The sequence below is a fragment of the Formica exsecta genome, unplaced genomic scaffold, assembly GCF_003651465.1.
Source record: "Formica exsecta isolate Colony F162 unplaced genomic scaffold, ASM365146v1 scaffold475, whole genome shotgun sequence".
Taxonomy (NCBI): Eukaryota; Metazoa; Arthropoda; class Insecta; order Hymenoptera; family Formicidae; genus Formica; species Formica exsecta.
This window is the reverse complement of record NW_021851988.1, coordinates 597,462-619,381: the sequence shown is the minus strand read 5'-3', so window position 1 is coordinate 619,381 and position 21,920 is coordinate 597,462. Positions and strand designations below refer to the sequence as shown.

The following is a 21,920-nucleotide window of genomic DNA, read 5'->3' as shown; positions in this document are numbered from 1 at the left end:
GACATAACTAAGATACACGCGCAAAACATTTATACAATGTGAAACAAAGTATGAAGAATTTAAGTGTCACAAATATATAATAAAAAAATTATACAAAAAGTGATGTATCTATATAAATTAATAAAAATTGCTAATAATTAAATAACATTAAAAAATTCGAGAAAACTCCGGTGCATCGAATTTTTAGTTACAGCTTTCTCCTTCCTAAAGGAAGTATCAATGTGCAGTCGTCAACCTAAATTTGACGATAAATATTAGAAAGTAGACAACTGACATTTCATGTAATTTCGAGTACGCGATTTATAATATCATCATGAAATAGCATCATATGTCTAGCAGATTGCATGATGGGAAAAAAGAATGCACACTAATAATTGCCCATTCGCTATTCATTTTGTCTGACAGTTTCATCAGTATTCCGTCAAGATGGACGTAGAAAGAACGATAATTTCTCGCTCGCGGCCGCATCGCAGAGAATCGCGATCGCGAATAATATTTCCTGGCGCATCCATGATGCGCTCCAAACTTTCCCTTTCGCGCGATTCTACAGGACTATGATCGAAAGAGGATCAGGAAATTGTTCGGCCTATCTGGTACAGCAAAAAGGTTCGCGAAAAGGCTTTCACCCGGGCAATAAAACGTCCGGCGAAATGAGCGGATCTCCCGCTGTAATCGACATAATCATCGGTATCATAAATATTACCATAATACGACGACCATCTCGCTCAATAAGATGTAACGAAAAATACAGAGAAGAATCTTATTGAAAAGATTTTAATATTTTATATTGCAAGAAGGATCCATTTTTATACTGGATGTTTGATATTTGAAATCTACAACATCCATATGAAAAATGTAGATTCCAAAGAAAGGAAAAAGATAATTCTCTCTCCCAGAAACATAATTACTTCTAATTTGAATAATATTTGCAATTATTATTTCCTAATATTGAGATTGTACAAATCGATTCATATTAATAAGAAATCAGAGTCTTAATTTATAATTATACTACTAATAATAAGTTTGTTTTAACTGTTTTAGAGTTCCTCTACGAATAAAGAGGCATTTTATTCTTTTTTAAAAAAGATAATTAAAAAATTCACGCACACAACTGGCTGATAAAGCCAGAGCGATGCGTCGAGATAATCGCGGGCAAAATAACACGTTACAAGCCCGACGAGAGCCCTAAACCAACCGCATTACAGGTACTATCGCGTGAATCCGCGCGGCGCGATCGGCCAGGATTTTACACGGTGAATCCCCCTCCGTCCGGAGCTATTTCTCGCCGTTGTCCAACGGAGTAATGACGGATAATGACATAGGTCGTATAGAGCCGCGAAACAAGACACATGCACATAAAAAGAGAGAAAGAGAGAGAAGCGGCTAACTCCTATAATATAAAATAGCGAGAGCGCCGCGTTCATTCACCGCTCGCTCGTTCGCTTCACCTGTCCATGCTGCATCGAGTTGTTACACATATGCGAAACACATTGCATTGTATCTCTATGAGCTCTTATTGTTAGAACAGCACGCTCTCGTTACACGACCATGTAGCCGACCGTTGTATGCATGCTGTCATACGTCGAAATAAATATAATAATTCGGAAAAGTATTGTCATAATTGTTAATTGTAGATATTTTTCTAAATATTGCATGTTATAATTCGCGAACTATGTTTATCGATCCTTGATAAAAAATATTTGTTAGCAATAAAAAAAATTCTACAGTATTGTTCAGTTAATTGTGTGTATAATTACTTATCATTTCTAAAGAGATGAAAAAAAAAATATATATATATAACATATTAATGGATTACTCTAATAATTAATAACTTGTGTAATTATTTATAATTAATATATATATCATTATTAATATATTATATTATTAATTTATTATATCATCACAAAGTATAATTGCTAGATTGGTAAACAAGCGAAATTAATGTAAACAATCAGATAATCTCTGTTAACATATAACTGATATGAATTTCATAATATTGCGACCCGATACTAGTTCCCATAACAAGTCTCGTGGATCCTTATCGAAATCCTAGCGAAAACCTCTGCTTTAAAGCGTGAAAAATATCTATATTCTTTTCTATAATATATTATTAAAAATATTACAATCGCTCTTTATTATCGATTTCTCTCACAGGAGAAATAGAGAAAAGATATAAACGAAGATTGCACAAAGAGCTCACTAAAAGCTTTGATTAAAAACCGGTTAAAATATACACGCTTTTATTTGTTGCTTCTAAAAACCTGTTTCATTACTAAATGATTTCTTTTAAAAGAGTTAAAATTAATCTAATTGGGATTCTAAAAATAGTCAATAAATATATGATTTATCCAAAGTTGCAACAAAATTTCACTGCGTATCGACAAACAAAGCACGTCGAAGAATTTTCGCACCTCGAAGTGTTAATTAGTCTCCCAGAAACAAGTTCGTTGTTAAAAAAAAAAAAAAATGCAAAAAAATATCCTCCTCTTTTCTAGAGCGTGAGCAAATCCAGTTCCGTTCGAGAATTCGATGTCTCGGCGAACACGCGATTTGCACGCGCGATTTTCCCTTCCCGCCGATATCCTTATTACACCATTAAACGCCGAATGCGGGAATGCGTTTTTTTATTGCCACCGGTTACGCGCCATTGTACCGCCGATGGAATGCCGCCGACTTTTGACGGCGTGCGAAGTAACGAGCGTTATTTAGGGGCCCGGTTGAAATAGAGTGTGTCTAAAAAAGACACGTGTTCCGGGTAGCGGCGGACATCGCGAACAAACGGAAGAATTGCGAGACGGTATAATTATCGCGGCGAGGGAGATGACGCGTTACAAACGCGTTGATAAACGGCGGACCGCGATTTCTTTCCCCTGCTAATGGTCGCGACGTCGAAATCCCGCGATTACGGCGAGAGAGAATGCGGCCTTATTCACCATTCGCATGATCGAAACAATTGTTTCCGCGGTCGGCGATAATCATCTGAAAGATTGGCGCGAGCGATTTAGACTTCTCTAGTTTGGATATTAACACGGATTTCAAATCCTACTAATTTCGTTCGCTTAAAATAAAAGAGAGCTTTCACTTTCGTTTAATTATCCATTCAAAGAATTAAAACTTTCGGATCTTTTACGAAAATTACAAAACAGATTTGATTTCGCAATTGTAACGTGATTTACAATCGTGAATGATGTCGGTCTCATGGATTTCTTTTGTAACAGTCTTGCTAATTGTCTCTTCAATTTATTTTTACATTATAAATCATCGTGACAGTAAAAAATATGGATAGATAAGAATTTATACTAGAAAGTTTTATTGCGACAAAATTTAATTTCGCACTCATGAGACTCTGTAGCAGATTTAAGTAAATTTGAACATTCATTCGTAAAAAACGCAATCATAAAAAGCTGTTATTTGCCATTTGCGTAATCGAAACAACAGTTTTCTCGGCTGCCACGTGTTTCGCGTCGGAATTTGCTTCATTTCTTCGGCGTTACCTCGTAATAACTGACTAAAGCCATAAATCGGCTTGGCATAAATCATCGATATTACACAGAGTTATAACTGCAAAATTCTTATACGAAAAGGCAAACAAGCCTATTACATTCATTTACTATTGAATATAATAACGATATTAAAAATTAATCATTGCATTATACAAAAAATAGCGACAAAAATAAATACAGATAAATTTAAAATATAAATTCCGTTTATGTGTGCTTGCTCTATATTTATACTGGTCAAGAAATTCTCCTACACCGAACAAATACAACGCTTTACGATACGTTTCGACACGTTAAATAATAAAGACAAGATACAAAAAGAGGAAGCGAGAATTCTTTTCTTCCATAAAATCTGCTGACAGTTGGTTCGTTTGCTCCGAGGAGACTTTTTCGTTGGCTTTCGCGCGGTAGTAAAGAGATTTTAACTATTCATTGTTCTAGTATAATAATGGAAGCGAAATGGCCGCGCGTCGCTAAAGGAGGAGAAAACGCTTGCGATGGAACGCACGAGCAAAGGATCCTAAGCAAGTTAATGTCTCTAATTATAACCGGTTATAAAATTATACCCTTCGCACCGGGTAGAGGAATGACCGAACGCGTTCTGGTCAGATCATAAATTTTCTCTAAAAACGAAGAGGGAAACGGAGAAGGGAGAGAGAACCAGCACCATCGCCGACAGAATTTCAAGTACATTTTGCACCGAGCGCGAACATATTATCAGTCTTTAAATCTCTCCAGAGCGATCCGTCTGACATAAATCAATTCGCGAATTTTCGTCGCGGTTCCTCCTCGAAACACACGTCCTTGAAAAACGTTGCGCGAATACCGAGCGTCAACAGTAAACATTGCGCAAATTACGAAAGAGGCAGCGCTGACACAGTCTTGGAAGAAAAGTAAGCCTTATATTTCTGAGCGTAATATAATTTTGCAATGTTGCTGCAAATTGCGGTGAAAGTAGGTTTAAAAAATGTTTACTGGTAAATTGTATATTTGAGGAAATCTTAACATTTTTGTCTCGGATTATATCTAATATGAAGTTTTAATTGTGTGTATTCTATTTTATTTCGATATTAAATGTGTCTTGCTTATCAACTCTATATAATCTAATTTTTAATCAAAATTTACTTCTAAAAGTTGCTTTATTTTTAATCAGTCGTATAAATTTATTCTTTCCGTTTAATAAATTAATAAATTATGAATAAGTTCTTTTCACTAATATTTTCTCATACATACGTGATATTTTCGAAAACGATTTATTGCGAAATCGCAAAGGGTAAATAAATATACTACGAATTGGTACATAATTTCGCAGCCATAGGGTGGATCGAACAAACTGTCGAGAGAGCAATTTAATCTTAATTAAATCTCCCACGGTTATCTAACGTTGCGTGTACGCCGAGTATCCTGAATCTTCTTAGAAAATTGCATCCTATTGCAATCTATTCTTCGCGGCGATCCTGGCAAGGCACGCGAGTAAATACTGCGGCGGTAGTCCTGATAAGGCTCACATCGACTGTATCTTATAATATAAATCCTGTTATCGAAAGCCGTGAAAGAAAACCACGTGTTGCACTTGCAGCTTGAAATGTAACGTTTTCTCTATCCGAGATAAATTATATTCCCCCACATTTATACAATCATCTCTTGATACTTACTACTACGCGTTATTAATTAAAATCTATAAAATCTATAAAAAGCTTTATTGATTTTCTAATAAAATTATTCTTGGAATTGAAAGGATTCCAAAGTAAAAAGCAAAAAATATATACGATAACCAAAGATTAAATAAATATATAATATATAAAATATTGCATCCCACAATTTTTAATGTTTCTAAAGTATAATAAAGACATTTTAATTCTATAAAATTAACTTCACACTTTTATTAAAAAAAAAAAAAAGCAATCACGGAACATAATTGTTAAATTCCGCGAACGAACCGGGTCTCTTATAAATCGGACCGGGTTGCACACAATTAGTATTGCGTGATTCATTAGGTATTACCTCTTACGAGTTGTAAATAACACTAAGAAATCGTAAACTATGCAGTCGTTAAATAAACGCCCGCAGCCGGCGAACAGTTATCCGTAGGCCATGTTCACACGAGGTCCCTCCTTTTCACAGCAACCTCGACACGTACATACTATTCGCATCAAGGTTGGAAAAGGGATTTTACACGGTGCCCGATGCCAGAAACGTTTTCCACGCGCATCCCTCCAGTGCATGCATTTGCATTCGCCGTACTATGCATTGTCGCACGTTGAAGAACGATCCGCCATCGATTCGCAGAAACTTATTCGCTCTCGGCGATCTTTCAGGAATACTAAATTTCTAGTTTAGTAAAATACTAATTTTCCTTCTATTTCAGTTATTTCAATGTTTAACAAAATAATTCAAGTATATATAAGAAAATCAATAATCGTAATCTAATAATTTAATGCGAAAAATCATTCATTAAGAAGAACATTCTTTAAATTTATCAAACGATCTATTACGAAAATATTTCCATCACCATGCACATATATTTTAAAATAATGAACATTTAATTCATTGTCAGTGAAACTTGGTCGCGTAGAGATTAATCAGATTATTATTAATACATCGTGCATTGAATTCAATGAGTTATAAAGAAGCTGTTCTTTCTCACCATCTCAGTTGCTTTCTCTTTAATAAATATCAATCGCGTCTAAAAAGCTGTAACGCGTGCGAAAACGTCTAAACCGTCATTTGTCGTTTCAGGGAGGTCACAGTCCATTAATTCGAAGTGACAGCCTCGATATTTTCCTAACGCCACGGCGCGTCAAAGCGTGCTAAAACGAGTGTGCTATTTCCACCTCTTTCCTCTCTTTCTCCCTCTTCAATTTGCAACTATTTAACGTGCTGCGAAAGAGTTACATACACCTGCATGGCTGATTGCCAACCGATAATTATCCCACTACACTCCACGCATTCTTATTTAATTAGTGCGTACGCTCGAACCTATTACATTCGTCATGCAGAAGCCTCACTTACGATTCTAATGAAAATAATTGAAGGGTTACATGAAAAACGCTCTGTCCATCATTCTTTTCTAGAACAAGTATTTTGCTCGATTTTCTTCTCTCTTTATAAATTATACGCGTAAACTAAATCATGCAATTATTTAAAAAATATTAAGAAAAATATCTATATTCTTTTCTATAATAAAATTTATCAAACGATCTATTACGAAAATATTTCCATCACCATGCACATATATTTTAAAATAATGAACATTTAATTCATTGTCAGTGAAACTTGGTCGCGTAGAGATTAATCAGATTATTATTAATACATCGTGTGCATTGAATTCAATGAGTTATAAAGAAGCTGTTCTTTCTCACCATCTCAGTTGCTTTCTCTTTAATAAATATCAATCGCGTCTAAAAAGCTGTAACGCGTGCGAAAACGTCTAAACCGTCATTTGTCGTTTCAGGGAGGTCACAGTCCATTAATTCGAAGTGACAGCCTCGATATTTTCCTAACGCCACGGCGCGTCAAAGCGTGCTAAAACGTCATTGACGATGATCTAACGCGAAACGCAATCATCGCGGAAAAAAGTCCGACATGCAGGCCGTGTCAAAATTTATTTGTTGCACTTATATCACGTTCGGCTGTGCCAATAGAAAGCGCGATCGCGCGAATAATTTGTACTCACAAAGGAGACCCTCAGGGTGAGGGGGTTCATCAAGCTTCGCCGTCGACACGCGCCTGCGACGACGTGCTTCCGCCTTTCTAAGTGCATGCAAATTAATCTATTTGAGATTGAGGCGACAGATGCGGCTCAACAATGAGCGCCGCGCATTCTTAAACGCCATGGGAAACCGACCCGACTCTATTATCGGACTGAATTTAATTGCGACACTATACACGCATCGCAAACGCGGAATGAATCATAGGTAGACTTTGAAAACTATGCGGCGACACGAGTGAAATCAGTTAATTATTATTTAATTCGAATAATAAGATTAAAAGTAAAAAATGCATAAATGCATTTACCAATAAATCTATGTGAAAATATAATGGAAATACATATATAAAAAAGAAAAATATTAAAAATTAATTTTATACAAAACACATATATATATATATATATATATATATATATATAACTACGTGATGTCACATAATTAAATTGTAATATAATTAAGCAAAAAATCAATATAACAAATCCTTGATATCTTTTGTGAAAATACGCTCTATATATATACATTGATAATCATCATAAATATAAGCCATTTTTAATGTAAATGTAATTATTTTTAACGTAAATAAATAGAATTAATAGAGGCTTGTTCTTTCAGAAATATTTGACGAATTTTGCAATCTTCGCGATTTACAGAGAATTCTATGGAGTATTTTGCCGCGATGTGATGGAAGATGAGAGAGCGTACTTTCACAGAAGCAAGCGAGTGCAAAGGTCGTTCTTCATCGGCAAAGCCGAGACGAGTAACAAAGTTCAGGCATTCACCGTCATTGCAATAATCGCCAGAGAGTGCGGTCCTCATGCGAGAATGAAAGAGAGAAAAGTCGATAGATAAGGATGCAATGACAGTGAAATGTCTTGACTATGCTCCTCTCTCTTTCCTATCCCCCCCTTCTATATTATTATATTTTTATATATATGCATTTTTTTATAAAACGTGTACCGTAAAAAAGATATAATCAACTATACGACGCATTATCGCACGTTGAAGAACGATCTGCCATCGATTCGCGGAAAGTTATTCGCTCTCGGCGATCTTTCAGAAATACTAAATTTTCTCTCTATTTCAGTTACATCAATTTTTAACAAAATAACTCAAATATATATAAGAAGATCAACAACCGTAATCTAATAATTTAAACGAAAAATTATTAGGAATAACATTCTTATATTTTTATTACTCTGATGTAAAAATGATAAAAAATAAAATAATAAATAAATATATAATTCTTCTGTACAAACATAATATTGCGTTGTTTTATTACCAATTTAATATTTATTTACTTTACAATTGTATATTTAATTTAACTACTTTGCATAGTTTAAATTTTTAATATGTTTTGCTCCTTTTATTGATTTTCCGATATATTTAATATCCAGTGTCATAAATAAATTTTTATTTAATTTATTAATATTTTTTAATTATTAGACACATCAAAATCTAACATAATACTGCTGTATTAAATTATTATGTGGGTGATTAAAAGATGAATACATAAACGCTCACAAAATTAAATTAAGAATCAATTATTATAATAAAGACTGTCTTCGTGTTTTTATTTTTCCTATTTTTAAATTTTTTTATATCACCCTTAAATCAAAATATTATTTTTTTATAGAAATAATTGAAGCTTGATAAAATGTTTCAATGATGATCAACCGAGAGCGAATTGAAAAAACGAAACAAAATACCAAATCTCATCGACTAACCTGTATCAAGACGCGGCCGCTCGTTAGACGCCGAAAGGGATTCCAGGTCGTCCTCCAAGGTCGCGTCATCCTCGGCGCGCGCCAACACCACCAGCACCGCGGAAGTCAGTAGCAACGACGTCAGTAACACTGTCCTCACCGATGTCCAGCCGATGAGCGTCATTTTTCAACACAAACACTTTTCCGCACTCGAGCCCGGTCGTCGCACCGCGGTCACCGCGTGTCGTATCGCGATCACATTTTTTTTCGATTTCACGAGTCAGATATATCCAATTACAATAGACGCGTGTACTTTATCCGAAAAACTCGCGACCGGACGCGGGCGCACTCCCGGACGAAATGACTTCGAAAGGATGACGACTTCGAAACGCGAACGTCGATGTCGTTCGGCGTCGGTGCTCCATGTGAACTTCGCCGCCGGTCGAATGAAAGATGATCGCGTACGCGTTACTTGTAATCGGCACTGTTATATTTCGAACGCGCGAACGACAGTGACGAGGGCAGGAAGGGTTGACGGGAAGGGAGGGGAATTGCCGTCGCTGTCAACCGGTAGCTCGTGCTACTTGTTTTGAGAGAAGTGTGCACCCACCGCACCAGTCCATGCCGCACTGCTACGCCGCCGTCAGGTGTTTGAAGCCAGCCGCCGCCGCGCGATCAAACCGCGACATCTTTCGGGCGCTCGCCGAAATAACCACGCGCGCGGTCGACTGTCACGTGAGCCGCGCACTCACTACGCTCACCTCCTACTCCTTTACCGCCGGGCGACACGTGATCCTCTACCACCGATTCATTCATGGAGACACACGCTTTTCACCCGGCTCCCCTCCCCACTCATATATGCGTCTGCCCCGCGTCGTCCGATCATCACATACCGATACATCGTGTTATTGTTTTGGTATGTGACGCGTGAATGACTTCGAAATATATACAAAGAATTAGACGGAAATAAAATATATATTCGATAAATGTAAAGATATTTATGAGATCTCGATATATGCGGGATGAAAGATTAATTTTATTTCCAGTACAATCTTTAATCATGACGTAGCTATATGTCGATCGTAATCATATTCGCGTTTAACATATAATGCATAAAAATTATAAGTCGAAAAAGGACTAGGAGATACAGTAAAAAAAATAATTTACGTTCGATGTAATGAATCGAGAAAATAGATTTAAAAATTTTGCTTTAGAGTCGAATCGAAACTTGCTTCAGAAATCAGGCCGCGTTATCTCGATTGATATGACTTATTAAAATGTGATGCTCTAAAAAATGCGGGACCGCCATATCGCAAGCTGCTGCCAATTTCGCTTCATTACTAATATTTTAATATTTTCATAGTTGTAATATTTGTATGAATAATAATAAAGATAACATGTATCATATCATAGATCATGGCGCGCACGTTATATCATTAGATAAGTCAAATAATTAAAAATTGAAAACTAATTTTGAGTCTTAATCAATATATTGAAAACGTGAGAATTTACCTTTTCGCGTTTCTTCGACGCGGTGGCGAACGGGATTCGCAGCAACCTCGATGCATCTCTCTCGGCGCGGGAGACTTGCAAGCATGTACCTGCCTGGTATTTAATTAAGCCCTGTCGTTCGGGAGAAAAAAGCCGTTGATGCAGGAAGCGCGGTGGGTTTGGATTACGCGAGCAGCGAACCGTACTTCGAACTCCGTTACGTGGGACAACGTAATGTAACTACAGGTCGATCGGCGCCCTATCTCGATCGATACGACTTGAAGGATGGTGCTCTATAAATGCGGGACCGCCATATTGCAAACTGCTGCCAATTTCGCTTTATTACTAATATTTTTATATTCTCATATTTGTATGAATAATAATAATAAAGATAGCACATTATATGGTAGATCATGACGCACGTTATATTAGATAAGACAAATAATTAAAAATAGAAAACTAGTTCTGAGTCTTAATCAATATGTTAAAAACGTGAGAATTTACCTTTTTGCGTCTCTTCGACGCGGCGGCGAACGGGATTCGCAGCAACCTCGACGCATCTCTCGGCGCGAGAGATTTGCAAGCATGTACCTGTCTGGCATTTAATTAAGCCCGGTCGTTCGGGAGAAAAAAGCCGTTGGTACAGGAAGCGCGATGGGTTTGGATTACGCGAGCAGCGAACCGTACTTCGAACTCCGTTACGCGGGACAACGTAATGACGTAGCTATGGATCGATCTCAATCGATACGACTTGAAGCGCGGTGCTTTAAAAAAGGCGGGACAGCCATGTTGCGGGTTGCTGCCAATTTCGCTTTGCTACTAATTTTTAAATATTTTCGCAATTGACCGTTGATGGTAATTAATTGTTTTACTCCAAGATGAAGTGAGATAACTGAGGATAAATGAAATTAAATGTCTTTATATAGTTTTATGATAATAAAATATGCGTCTCTCTCCCGCGATATTCTCGAAGTATACCGTGGACTATACAAACCTGAAAAATCCTCGACACGCATCATAAACGTAATGAACGGATTGGTATATCTCGTCCGTCTTATCGGCTTTCCTTTCTTCCTCTTCCCTTCTCGTTCTCTCTGCCTTCGTCTTCTCCGTCGACCGGGCAAGTGGTCTGCGGTTTTTCATCCCGAGGAAGAAACGCGCGGTCGATGCACCTGGAATCGCGGATCGATCGACTATGCGCGTGATATTTGTCACGAATCGCCCTCATTCGAATTATGGTGAATCCGCAGCGGGGGTCGTCAATCTTTGGTGATTTTTGTGCGGATTCGTCATTACGCGAGAACATATTTTTAACAATGATTTACGTCCTAGATTGATTTATAAACCTTGACTAAATTACTTCTCTTTCCTTTGCCCCAAAATAAATTATTTATATTATTATTGGTTATTATAATGTTAAAAAATGATAGATACAAATATATAATATAAAAAAAATAATATATGGTATTAAGAAATAAAGGAAATATGCACTTATATATAAATAACAAATAGATATAATATAAAAAGAATGTAATATAATATAAACGAATATAATATTTAAAAAATGATATATGATGTTGAGAAATAAAAGAAATATGTACTTTAATTTATAAATTAACTTCTAATCGATGGAACATTTAATTTTTTATACTTGACTAAATACTTAGAAAAGTATTTATTATCTTTTATCACACCCTTTGGAAAATATTTTTTAACAATGACTTTTTTAACTCTGACACATATATGCTCATCAAAATTCTTTTATTTTTTATTTATATCAACGAAAATAGCATTATTATTATACATATTTATTTGTTTACGAGTGTGTTTTTATCCTATTTATCTTTCCGTAATTTTATCAAAAAAATATATCCTATATAAATAAATACGTATAAATATATATGTAAGTTTCCTATTCTTGTTTTATTTGGCTATAGAAATGGCTTGTAAAAACGACAGCCGCATTCTAATTTCAACATCTTTAATAAGATACAGCGCTACCGAGAATCAGGGACGTTAATCTAATAGCTTACCGTTAGAATGACGATCTCTTAATTCCGTCGCGAATACGTTTTCGTAGTTTATGCAAAGCCTCTCGAAAAGAGGTACATCGTGTGATCGTCGAATACTCGTAAATATATTCGGCGGCATGTTTCGCGCCACGCCAGTCCGAAGAAAACAACATCGTCTGTGTTACGCGTCTTCTTCTGCTTCGCCGGCTGATCTGTGACAGCGTAGGGCTCGTACATATTCAAGATATCGCACGAGAGAATCTGCCGTAATATCTAAACGCATGTACAAAACGCACACGAGTGAGACTCCCGCAGCTACGGGACACGCAAATACTCGTAAATTACGACTAGAGTTCTTTATCCGCGCTTAGTTAAGTATTCTTTCAGGATGTCAATTCGGTTAAATTCGAGCGGCTTGAAAACTCTTAATTATTTAAAATCGATCGGATAGTCCTGATTGATACGATTTCGTCGCAAAAAATTGAAAATTTGTTTTGCGTCCGTTTTAAAATAGTTTCACAAACACAGTTTGTCTAGATTGCCTGTGTTTGATCCTCCTTTCTGCTCTGACTTCCTTTCTTTTTTCCGAACACGACACCGAAGAATGGATTCTCACGAAAGCCGGTTTTACTGGTTTTTTAATTAGATTCAGAGAGAGAGAGAGAGAGAGAGAGAGAGACAGTTATCTTGACAGTTGGCATGAGGATTTGGCACTTTCATCGATTGTCGTCACCGCATTACTTTCACGATTACAGATTCACTTGTCGATTCAGAGATTAGATCCTGAAACAGGATCTGTCATCAGAACGCTATGTTAATGATCACACATAAAAAATCGATTGATAAGAAAACGAATATCAAAATCACAGAACAATTTCTTTTCGCGCTTCCTATCCTTTCTCTTATCGTGATATATGAAACGAACCGTCAATGATCATCCGGTGGAAGCTCGGTCGTCGAAGGAAGCTTCGCATTTCCGTCGCCGATTCGCCTTCCATGAATAAATGGAAGGACATTAGCGGCTCTCACATATTACCGGTTACCGCGCTTTCTCGTCCGGAGAGGACGAAATTTATTGCATCAAATTGGTTACAAAATATGCCATAAGTCTCCCTCGATTTACGACCATACCGGCGACGTCGACGGTGCAAGTCCTCCGTACATGGGGTGTTCCAGATTCACCGTCTTCTCTTCTGACTAGAAAATATATTAGGAGTAATAGCGCATGATTAATAATATCAGACATCGATAGCTACTTAGTTATAAGCGCAGTTAAAACTTAAAATAAGAACTAATAAAATATTGTTTCTTAATCTCAAATACGAAATAATCGAATATATTACATTTTATTCGATTAATTTTAATTTTGCGTGTAATTAAAAAATTTAAGATTGCATAAAAAAGAAATCTCAAGAAAGATTATTACGATTGTTAAGATTGTCGCAAAGGATAAATAAATTTCGTATTCATCCAGGGAGAGAAGGACTGGAGCACACCTGGGCCACTCTGTAGATATGCACTGAATATATGAGGGCGCATCGAGACGCATCTAAATATTCATACGCGATGCATCATGCGTTGTGTGCTGCGCAGCATGCAAAGATATGAAAATTTAACGCAACAAACATTTATTCCCGCGACGGGAGGGGGCTTAATTATAAAATCGAGTTTGCTGGAATATCGCAGAGAGGTGGAATAAATTTAAAATACATGAGGCATTAATTAGAGCGCTATCTCCGCAACAAGTATTTTCGTGTTTCGCATTTAAGATTAAAAGGAGCCCTTAGAGAAAAGAATCATGGGAAACACCATTATGCATCATGTGTGTGGTCGAATCTAAAACATAAAGGAATCTAAAAAATACAGGATTCTCTTGCATTATATTTTGATAAAGTTATAAAATTATTCGAAACTGTTTATATAAATGAAGGAAAAAGAAATGTTAGATGTTCTGGCAAACAAATTCCACGCCGACGTTAACACATCTATCCAAGAAATTGCTGGACTTCTATGGCTGAAAGAAATGCATACGCAATGTGCATTTTACAACGCGATCGAGATCAGGCGTTGGAAAAAGACCATTTCTTGGGGTTCCGCAACAGAATTTTATAGCGGCATCCTCCAGTATTCTCCGCACGCAATATCTCACCGATACGATCTGGCGCACATTGTGCGTGCGTAGAAAAGTTCTCTTAAGCGTGCACGGCATTGTTTCACTCGCCTCGCCTGATTTTATATACGCGAAAAGCTATGATTTACGCAGCGGCGCGTTTAGAATGCCACATTTTTAAGGATCGCCAAGAGTCAAAGCTTGCTTCTCATGCCAATGTTTATATGCAGACCGAGTAACATTTTTTAAAAGTTTTTTACATATGTTCGTATTTGAAGTTTAATTTCAAAGAAAAGATAAAGATATTCTCTGTGTATTAATAAAATATTACATATTAAAAGTAAGCGTATTATAATAAATTGATATACCTGTATTATATGTAAAGAGAGATATTATTTCGAACAAGGAATGAAGTGATGACCTTTATTGAGTATTACTTAATTCGTAAACGACCAAGCGCGCGTTTTGCAGCAGAGGAAGTCTTCAATTACTCGAGGATCTTTGTCGAACCCGTAATTTCCTGTGACTTGGAAATGCGATTCCGCAAGGCCATATCGATATTTAGCAATGATATTACCAAAGACCGTCCTCCCCATGATCCTCAGAATCGTAGAAAAATATCGGTTACCTCTTCTTGTTCAATTATAGCGCTTAATTATGGTTATTTTTTCTCGCCGTCGTGTGCGAAACGTCTTCCTGTATTGCGTTCACTCGATGCGCAAGTCCCTCTAATGCAATTTAATAAAAGTGTAACATATAGCAAACTTGTAATTCCACGTTCCACATATTGTTGGCGATCTTTCAAAATCTAACGTCAATCCTTTTCGTATTCTTTCGTAATGCAGTATTACGCATAATAATCGAAGAGACAAAGTCTTATAAAAGAAAAGATTATCTATTTTTCACGCAATTAAAAATCACCAAATGGATACTATTTCCGATTATATTAATGGTTTTGTAATATATTATACTGTCTAAAACATAAATATTGCATATTTGTTATCATATAAAAAATATTTGTTATATATATTCGTTCATATTATATATAAAATAAAAATAAAATAATATTCCAAAAGAACTTTTATCATCTAAAGAAAAAAAGAAAGTTATAATTGAATGTAATATTTTTATAATTTTTTAATAAAAAAAAGTAAAAGGCATTTATCTAGAAACAAAAACAGCGCTGAATATATGAATAATATCACTTACAAAAAATTTAACAAAATTATTTTTCATGTAGAATTTTGATTAGATGGAAATAGAGAATAAATTAAATTATTACCTTAATTAATTCGCCAATTCGATACAAATGCGCTTAAGCAATACGCCGCCTAAAGCCCAACAGATATACCTGCCGCGATCTCACGCAAAACAGGTATTGCAAATGTTACCGATGCCTAGTGAATGTTGAGAAACGCCATTTGAATAATATCCTTAGCAATAATTACTTTGATCACGAAGAAGAAAGTATTGTTTCCAATAAATCGTTACATTCATTGAATCGGTTAATCCTTTTGCCTAGATGTCACTCCGCAATTGCGCTTCTGCACAAAGTGGTTGATACTCGAACATTAAATAACGACAATAGGAAGCTTTATAAATGGAACAGTTTTATAAAATACAGCAGTTTAATAAAATAAATTTAATAATTTAAGCACGTTTCCTCTCTAAATAATGTAATGTAATCTCTGTAAATAATTCGTCATAACAAAAAATAAATTAATTTTATAACATAAAATAAACTTAGAAAAAATATAACTTCATAAAAAACATAATATATCTATATTCTCTTTGTTCAACAACGTATTATTACTTAAATAATAATCAATCAGTTTGAACTAATAATCAGTTCAATGCACAGACTATATTACAGTATATGGCAATGGCAAGCAAAACATCCAGTAGGTACGTAAGTTTGCATAAATGGATGTGGTGGCTGCGCTGGGTCCAGGTTCAAAGAGTCTTCGCTTTCATCACTTAACTCCCCGATGCTGAATGTATCTGTGAGATCTTGTTTGTGCTTTGAGGAATCCTTTGATTTCGCAGGAAAAAGAGTCAATTCATCCTCACTATAATCGTACGTCAAATAGAATGCATTAATTAAATTTTATTACATATTCTTCACATGTTTATATAATGTTCTTTATGTTATATAATCAAACTATATTTATTATAATATTTTATTAATGGAGAAACATATATATATGATAATGGAGAATTAATTGTTAAATATAATAATATGTGTCAATGTCATCTGATAATTCTTTGTGTACATGATTATTTAATACCTTTCGCTTTCACTATGCCAGTATTCAACTAGAGGAAGATGCTCCTTATTCTTATGCGGTATAGGCAATCTTTGGATTGATATCAATCCAGTAGAACTGGTACTACTTATATTTTCATTGTCATATTTTGGAAGCTTTATATAATCTGAATTACGTTGAATTCGCTTTGCCTGTTCAATGCGCGTCTCTGCAGAAAAAAACATTACTTATGTAAATATATATATAATTACGAAACAACAAAGATTATATAAATTACGTTAATTAATACAAGAAGTCTTGCAATAAAATATGTAGAACTAGAAGATTGTTTCAGTACCAAGTTTTTTTTGTAACTGTTTGGTTGTATTCCGCTGAGAAGCCTGCGTGTGGTTACTACTGCAACTGCTATCACTGCCCTATAAGAGATTAAAACATTCTTGCACCACTGAATGTTTTATTCCGCACATATCATTATTTACATATAAATATTATATTCATATATCCCATATGATGTAAGACTAATAATGAACATCAGTCAATATGTTTATCGAGATGAAAATTTACCAAAAAGAGTCTTTCGTCTTCCACATGGTTAACAGCTTTAGGATCACTATCAATACCGCTATCTTCCATACTTTAAGGCATTTATAAAGAAAATTGGCTTCTTAACTCATCTAAAATAGAAAGAAACCTTGACATTATTAATTTTGCCTTTCCACTGACCAAGCATGAAAGGATTATGTAAAAATTGATACCGCACAATATGTAGACATGTATTGCAACTAGTAACACTATTATAATTATAGTAAATCTTGATATTTAAATATCAATATGTGTAGAGGTTGTGTAAATACTCATCCACACAGAATTTCATATATATTACTTTGGAATTTACAAAATCTAATAATACATATCATTTGTTGTTATGAGAATTGAATAAAACAATATGTTTTATATATTTCAACCAATAATATCTGCACGATTCTATACAATAATTGCCCTGCAACTTGTTGGAATGCTCACATTATCATGGTATAGTCCATTATTGATTTTCTCTGTGCCAAATATCCAAAGAGATATAACCGTGTTTGTCTCGGCGGTATAAAGAAAAAGCAATGACAATGATTAAAATATCATGTTCAAAAAGATTATGTAAATTTTAAACATTTTATACATCCTCAACAAGTTTACAAACCATATGATTTTCACATATTTACTCTCTTATATGTAACAGAATAAAAACATTAAATAAACTGTAAAGTAACTGTAAATTTAATCATACTTTTAATAAAATAAAGATTATATTTAAACATATATTAAAATGTGGAAATATATTGCTTTAAACTAGTATTATGCACACTCTACAGACTGACATCTGACATCAAAATCAAAAATCAAACGTATCCTAGGAAACCGTAACAGACTTTTCAGTATTGAATGATACGTAGACAAAGGATATTTGGAGTTTTTATCTGTTATACCCTTTATACACTATCGTATTATATTTTTACAAATCATTGAAGGATAATATTGTGTTGAGCTATAAAATAGATTTGAGCATCAGATCATTGTGCACATTGCAAGATTAAGTTTTTACTTTCTCTTATCACTAAATAGTAAGTCATACTGCACAGATATCAGAAAGAGAATATACATATTGAATATGGTATCTCCTTAATAACAGTACATGAAGGAGTGATTTATCAGCTGATTATTCGCTACACTGTTGCACAATTACGTTGATATAATTTTACAACACACAAAGGAAACAATGGCACCAACAATACCAAAAAAGATATCCTCCAAAGTGTTGGAGATAAGTAAAGAGGTACATATCTTTTGTCATCATGATAAAATAAATAAAAAATAAATCTCGTATCTTATTAGAATAAGATCATATATATATATAAATTTTATTTTATATATAGAGTTATATTTACAAAATCACATTTGATCATTTTAGCAGCCTATAAGTTTAGGAAGAAGTATGTACATATCACGACAGGACTTGGGTGCTGGTGATATGGACTGGATGCGAGGAAAGATTTTGCTAAAACCAGATGATCAACTGCAATTAACAGAAGCTGTATGTTTTATTCCTTTGCTTATCTCTTTTAAATGTTATTGAATGTTTCTATATCTGTATATAATATAGGAATTACAAGAGGAATTCGCCAAGATATTAACTATACACAATACAAGGGTACCAGACTCCTTAGTTGAATGGTCATGGAAATTACGTGAATTTGTAAAATTATCTCCTCCACCGCATTTATTAACTCTACTGAATGTAACCGGCACTATACTACACAAAGACTCTGAAGAGGCCAAAGTGCAATTGGCAGGAGGAATTATTGGTATGATTCTTCGTTTACTGACGTAATAATCAATGTACTAAATAAAATAATCTCGTTATATAGCTGATGGTCAAGAGGAAGCAGCAGATGAGGAACTGAAGCATGATGAAGCTGAAGAAGAACCAGAATATAAAGAAGAGGAAGAAGGTAGACACAGAAGAGATATCATTGGCAACTATAAATAGTTATTTAATAAATTACGTATGACTCTTGTGTATTTTTTAAACATATATATATATTACACAAGAACAGCAGAGGAAATCGACAAAACGGTGGAAGCGGTAGCCGAAGCTGAACGCGAAATGGAAGCTGAGCCAGAACCTGAGGAGGATGAAATAGAAAAACCAAAGCCTAAGAAAATACCTAATCAATTCAATTTCTGTGAGAGAGCAGCATTGACATATGATAATCCTATGAGGGTATGTACATTATATCTCCTATTTGTACGAAACAGCAATGTAGATATTATAAACTCTGTTTCTCTGGAAAGTAAAAGTATTGGAAATGATATATACAGAATAAAATCAAATATTTTGCAGGATATAAGCACACAAACTATACCTCCACCTACTGCAACCTTCAATGCTAGTGTTTTTCAATGGACTATCTTTGACGAGTATCAGGTATAAATACCCTCTGTCCTGAAATAAATCATTTTATATTCGGTGGAACACACATGTACACAGTATAAATACTTTTATATTATACTACTTTCTATTAAATAAATACATAATTAACAAAGAAAGTAACATTATTTTTATCTGAAACATATAAATAGAAATATTATGTACAAATTTCGATATTTTCATTATTGTTGGCAGGAAGACTATGCTCAACAACAACGCGAGAAAGAAAAGGAGAAAAGAGCGCCATTAACTCAACCAAAGAAGGAGGATGTGAAGAAGAAAGCACAAATGGAATCTTTAGCAATGACAAACAGAATGCTACAAGCAGCAAAAACATTGGAACGAATGGTGAATCAAAACATTTTCGACGACATATCTCAAGGTAGACGCTCTTTTGTGACTCCTTCTTCAATGAAACTTTGTATAGTATCTCGAGTACATATTTTTGTTTTCCTCCAATTGTTATTTAGATTATAGATATTGGGACGATCCAAGCGATGAATTCAAAGATGGCGAAGGCTCTTTATTACCTTTGTGGAAATTTTCTTACGAAAAGACTAAGAAACACGATGTCACGGATGTGTGCTTCAACAGCAGATATTACGATCTCTTTGCAGTCGCTTTTGGAACACGTTAGTAGAATACATATCGTATTTTCCTCGCAATGTTCATAAATTGTAAATGAAAACTTATATATTCCAGTGTCATTTAATAGTGCTATAACAAATGGCACGGTATGCTTATTCAGCTTGAAGAACCCATCGTATCCGGAATGGATCTGTTCAACAGAAACTCCCGTGATGTGCCTAGATTTCAATGCTCAACATCCATACCTTTTAGTTATCGGTGTGTAAAATAATATCATGTATGAAACATTTATTTTATCCGTCACATGTATTTATTAAATGATATAAATGATGATTTCACTAAAAATCTTTTTTCAAGGAGATATTTAAGTCAAATAAAATTTGCGATCTGCAAGTTTCTGCAAAAACTTGTTATATTATTATGATACTGTGTTGCTATATATATGCTAACATTAATTAATTAACATTAATTAACATTAAGGTACCATGGATGGAGCGGTAGCGGTTTATAACATAATGTTACCACCGTCTACGCCACAATATAAGAGCAATGACGTTGTGCAAAAGCATGGAGGGTTAGTATGGGAGGTCTGTTGAATCTTTTAGCTCCAACATTTCAACATACAATTGAGAAATATCTCTGTGAAAACTTTCAATTAGAAAAAAATATATACTGATTATATATAGATTCGCTGGGCGCCTGATACAGAAGAGGGAAACCTGGCGTTCTTCAGCGTCAGTATCGACGGCAAAATAAATCACTGGGTGTTAAACCAGAACGATCTCGGTCTCACTACCGTTATGACGTTGTTCCTGGACCGGCCGCCTATTCCGGGACCGGACGGCACGATGATTACGCTCAAAGGTAATGCCAAGCAAATAATAATAAAAGAGAAGCAGGAAATTTCCTTAAACGTGACGATTATATGGCCTTTGAATTCAGGATGCGGAACGTGCATTGCATTTCATCCCGCCGATCAGAATGTTTTCCTGGTAGGCACGGAAGAAGGTACCATGTACAAATGCAATACGGCGTACAGCAGTATTTACATGAGAACGTATCACGAGGCGCACACTATGCCGGTATATCGAATAGTCTTCAACAAGTTCAATTCCAGTATCTTTGCCAGCTGCTCGGGCGATTGGCGAATCAAAATCTGGGAAGATGAAAGACCGTAAGTTAAATCTTCAATATCCGCATATAAATTTAATTATATTATTATAGCGATAGATTATATTACATTATATTAATGTGTGTGTGTGCATGTATATATATAGGGAACCTTTATTCATGTTTGATCTGGGTGTTCCGATTGGAGACGTTCAATGGGCCCCATACAGTTCAACAGTGCTCGCCTGTGTATCAAACGATGGCAAAGTTACGGTGTTTGATTTAAATGTTAACAAGTACAGACCAATCTGCAATCAGCAAATTGTCAGTAAACGAAAGAGCAAATTAACCCGATTAGCTTTTAATAACGCATTACCGTTTATAATAGTCGGCGATGATAAGTAAGTAATACTTTCCAACTTTTGCATATTATCTATTTAAATTAA

The 21,920-nt window shown here is 35.0% G+C and overlaps 4 protein-coding genes across 12 annotated transcripts in view; 1 reads left to right on the top strand and 3 right to left on the bottom strand.

Annotated features, from left to right (window-relative positions):
• The window catches only part of LOC115241299 (serine-rich adhesin for platelets-like), a 157,361-nt gene extending 147,701 nt beyond the window's left edge, over positions 1-9,660 (bottom strand). Inside the window, exon 1 of one of the 2 annotated variants that reach the window (XM_029816996.1) lies at positions 8,935-9,660. In XM_029816996.1, the coding sequence (XP_029672856.1) occupies positions 8,935-9,097 (163 nt within the window). In that variant the 5' untranslated portion in view covers positions 9,098-9,660. The remainder of the gene's footprint in view (positions 1-8,934) is intronic. The other variant, XM_029816997.1, reaches the window with a different exon arrangement.
• Positions 9,661-16,288: 6,628 nt separating this feature from the next.
• Positions 16,289-19,612, bottom strand: LOC115241333. 3 transcript variants are annotated; one of them, XM_029817050.1, is made up of 5 exons: positions 19,514-19,612; positions 17,358-17,467; positions 17,131-17,209; positions 16,815-17,001; positions 16,289-16,595 (listed from the first exon to the last, which is right to left on the bottom strand). In XM_029817050.1, the coding sequence occupies exons 2-5, from the start codon at positions 17,424-17,426 to the stop codon at positions 16,394-16,396; spliced, it is 537 nt and encodes a 178-aa protein (XP_029672910.1). In that variant the 5' UTR covers positions 17,427-17,467; positions 19,514-19,612; the 3' UTR covers positions 16,289-16,393. The 3 variants fall into 3 exon arrangements, with proteins under 3 accessions (XP_029672910.1, XP_029672909.1, XP_029672908.1); XM_029817049.1 differs by lacking the exon at positions 19,514-19,612 and adding an exon at positions 17,817-17,940; XM_029817048.1 differs by lacking the exon at positions 19,514-19,612 and adding an exon at positions 17,549-17,808.
• Positions 18,107-21,920, top strand: part of LOC115241329 (dynein intermediate chain 2, ciliary) — a 4,329-nt gene continuing 515 nt past the window's right edge. Inside the window, exons 1-13 of one of the 6 annotated variants that reach the window (XM_029817039.1) lie at positions 18,107-18,621; positions 18,760-18,879; positions 18,949-19,150; positions 19,214-19,297; positions 19,403-19,569; positions 19,690-19,773; positions 19,972-20,158; positions 20,247-20,408; positions 20,479-20,622; positions 20,845-20,951; positions 21,051-21,228; positions 21,307-21,538; positions 21,642-21,875. In XM_029817039.1, coding sequence (XP_029672899.1) covers positions 18,565-18,621; positions 18,760-18,879; positions 18,949-19,150; positions 19,214-19,297; positions 19,403-19,569; positions 19,690-19,773; positions 19,972-20,158; positions 20,247-20,408; positions 20,479-20,622; positions 20,845-20,951; positions 21,051-21,228; positions 21,307-21,538; positions 21,642-21,875 — 1,958 coding nt within the window. In that variant the 5' untranslated portion in view covers positions 18,107-18,564. Of the gene's footprint in view, positions 18,622-18,756; positions 18,880-18,948; positions 19,151-19,213; positions 19,298-19,402; positions 19,774-19,971; positions 20,159-20,246; positions 20,409-20,478; positions 20,623-20,844; positions 20,952-21,050; positions 21,539-21,641; positions 21,876-21,920 lie in introns of all 6 variants that reach the window. The other 5 variants (XM_029817038.1, XM_029817037.1, XM_029817036.1 and 2 more) reach the window with 5 other exon arrangements.
• Positions 19,516-21,920, bottom strand: part of LOC115241331 (fukutin-related protein) — a 6,738-nt gene continuing 4,333 nt past the window's right edge. The window contains exons 4-5 of the mRNA XM_029817040.1: positions 19,712-19,791; positions 19,516-19,632 (exon numbers count right to left, since the gene is read on the bottom strand). Coding sequence (XP_029672900.1) covers positions 19,754-19,791 — 38 coding nt within the window. The 3' untranslated portion in view covers positions 19,516-19,632; positions 19,712-19,753. The remainder of the gene's footprint in view (positions 19,633-19,711; positions 19,792-21,920) is intronic.

What these genes read in the sequence shown, in the direction of transcription:
- LOC115241333 (XM_029817050.1), bottom strand. Translation starts at nt 17,426, where the DNA reads ATGGAAGATAGCGGTATTGATAGTGATCCTAAAGCTGTTAACCATGTG. An exon ending in ACAGTTACAAAAAAAACTTG is followed by an intron (nt 17,002 to 17,130) that starts GTACTGAAACAA and finishes TTTTTTCTGCAG; the next exon opens with AGACGCGCATTGAACAGGCA. An exon ending in TGGCATAGTGAAAGCGAAAG is followed by an intron (nt 16,596 to 16,814) that starts GTATTAAATAAT and finishes GTACGATTATAG; the next exon opens with TGAGGATGAATTGACTCTTT.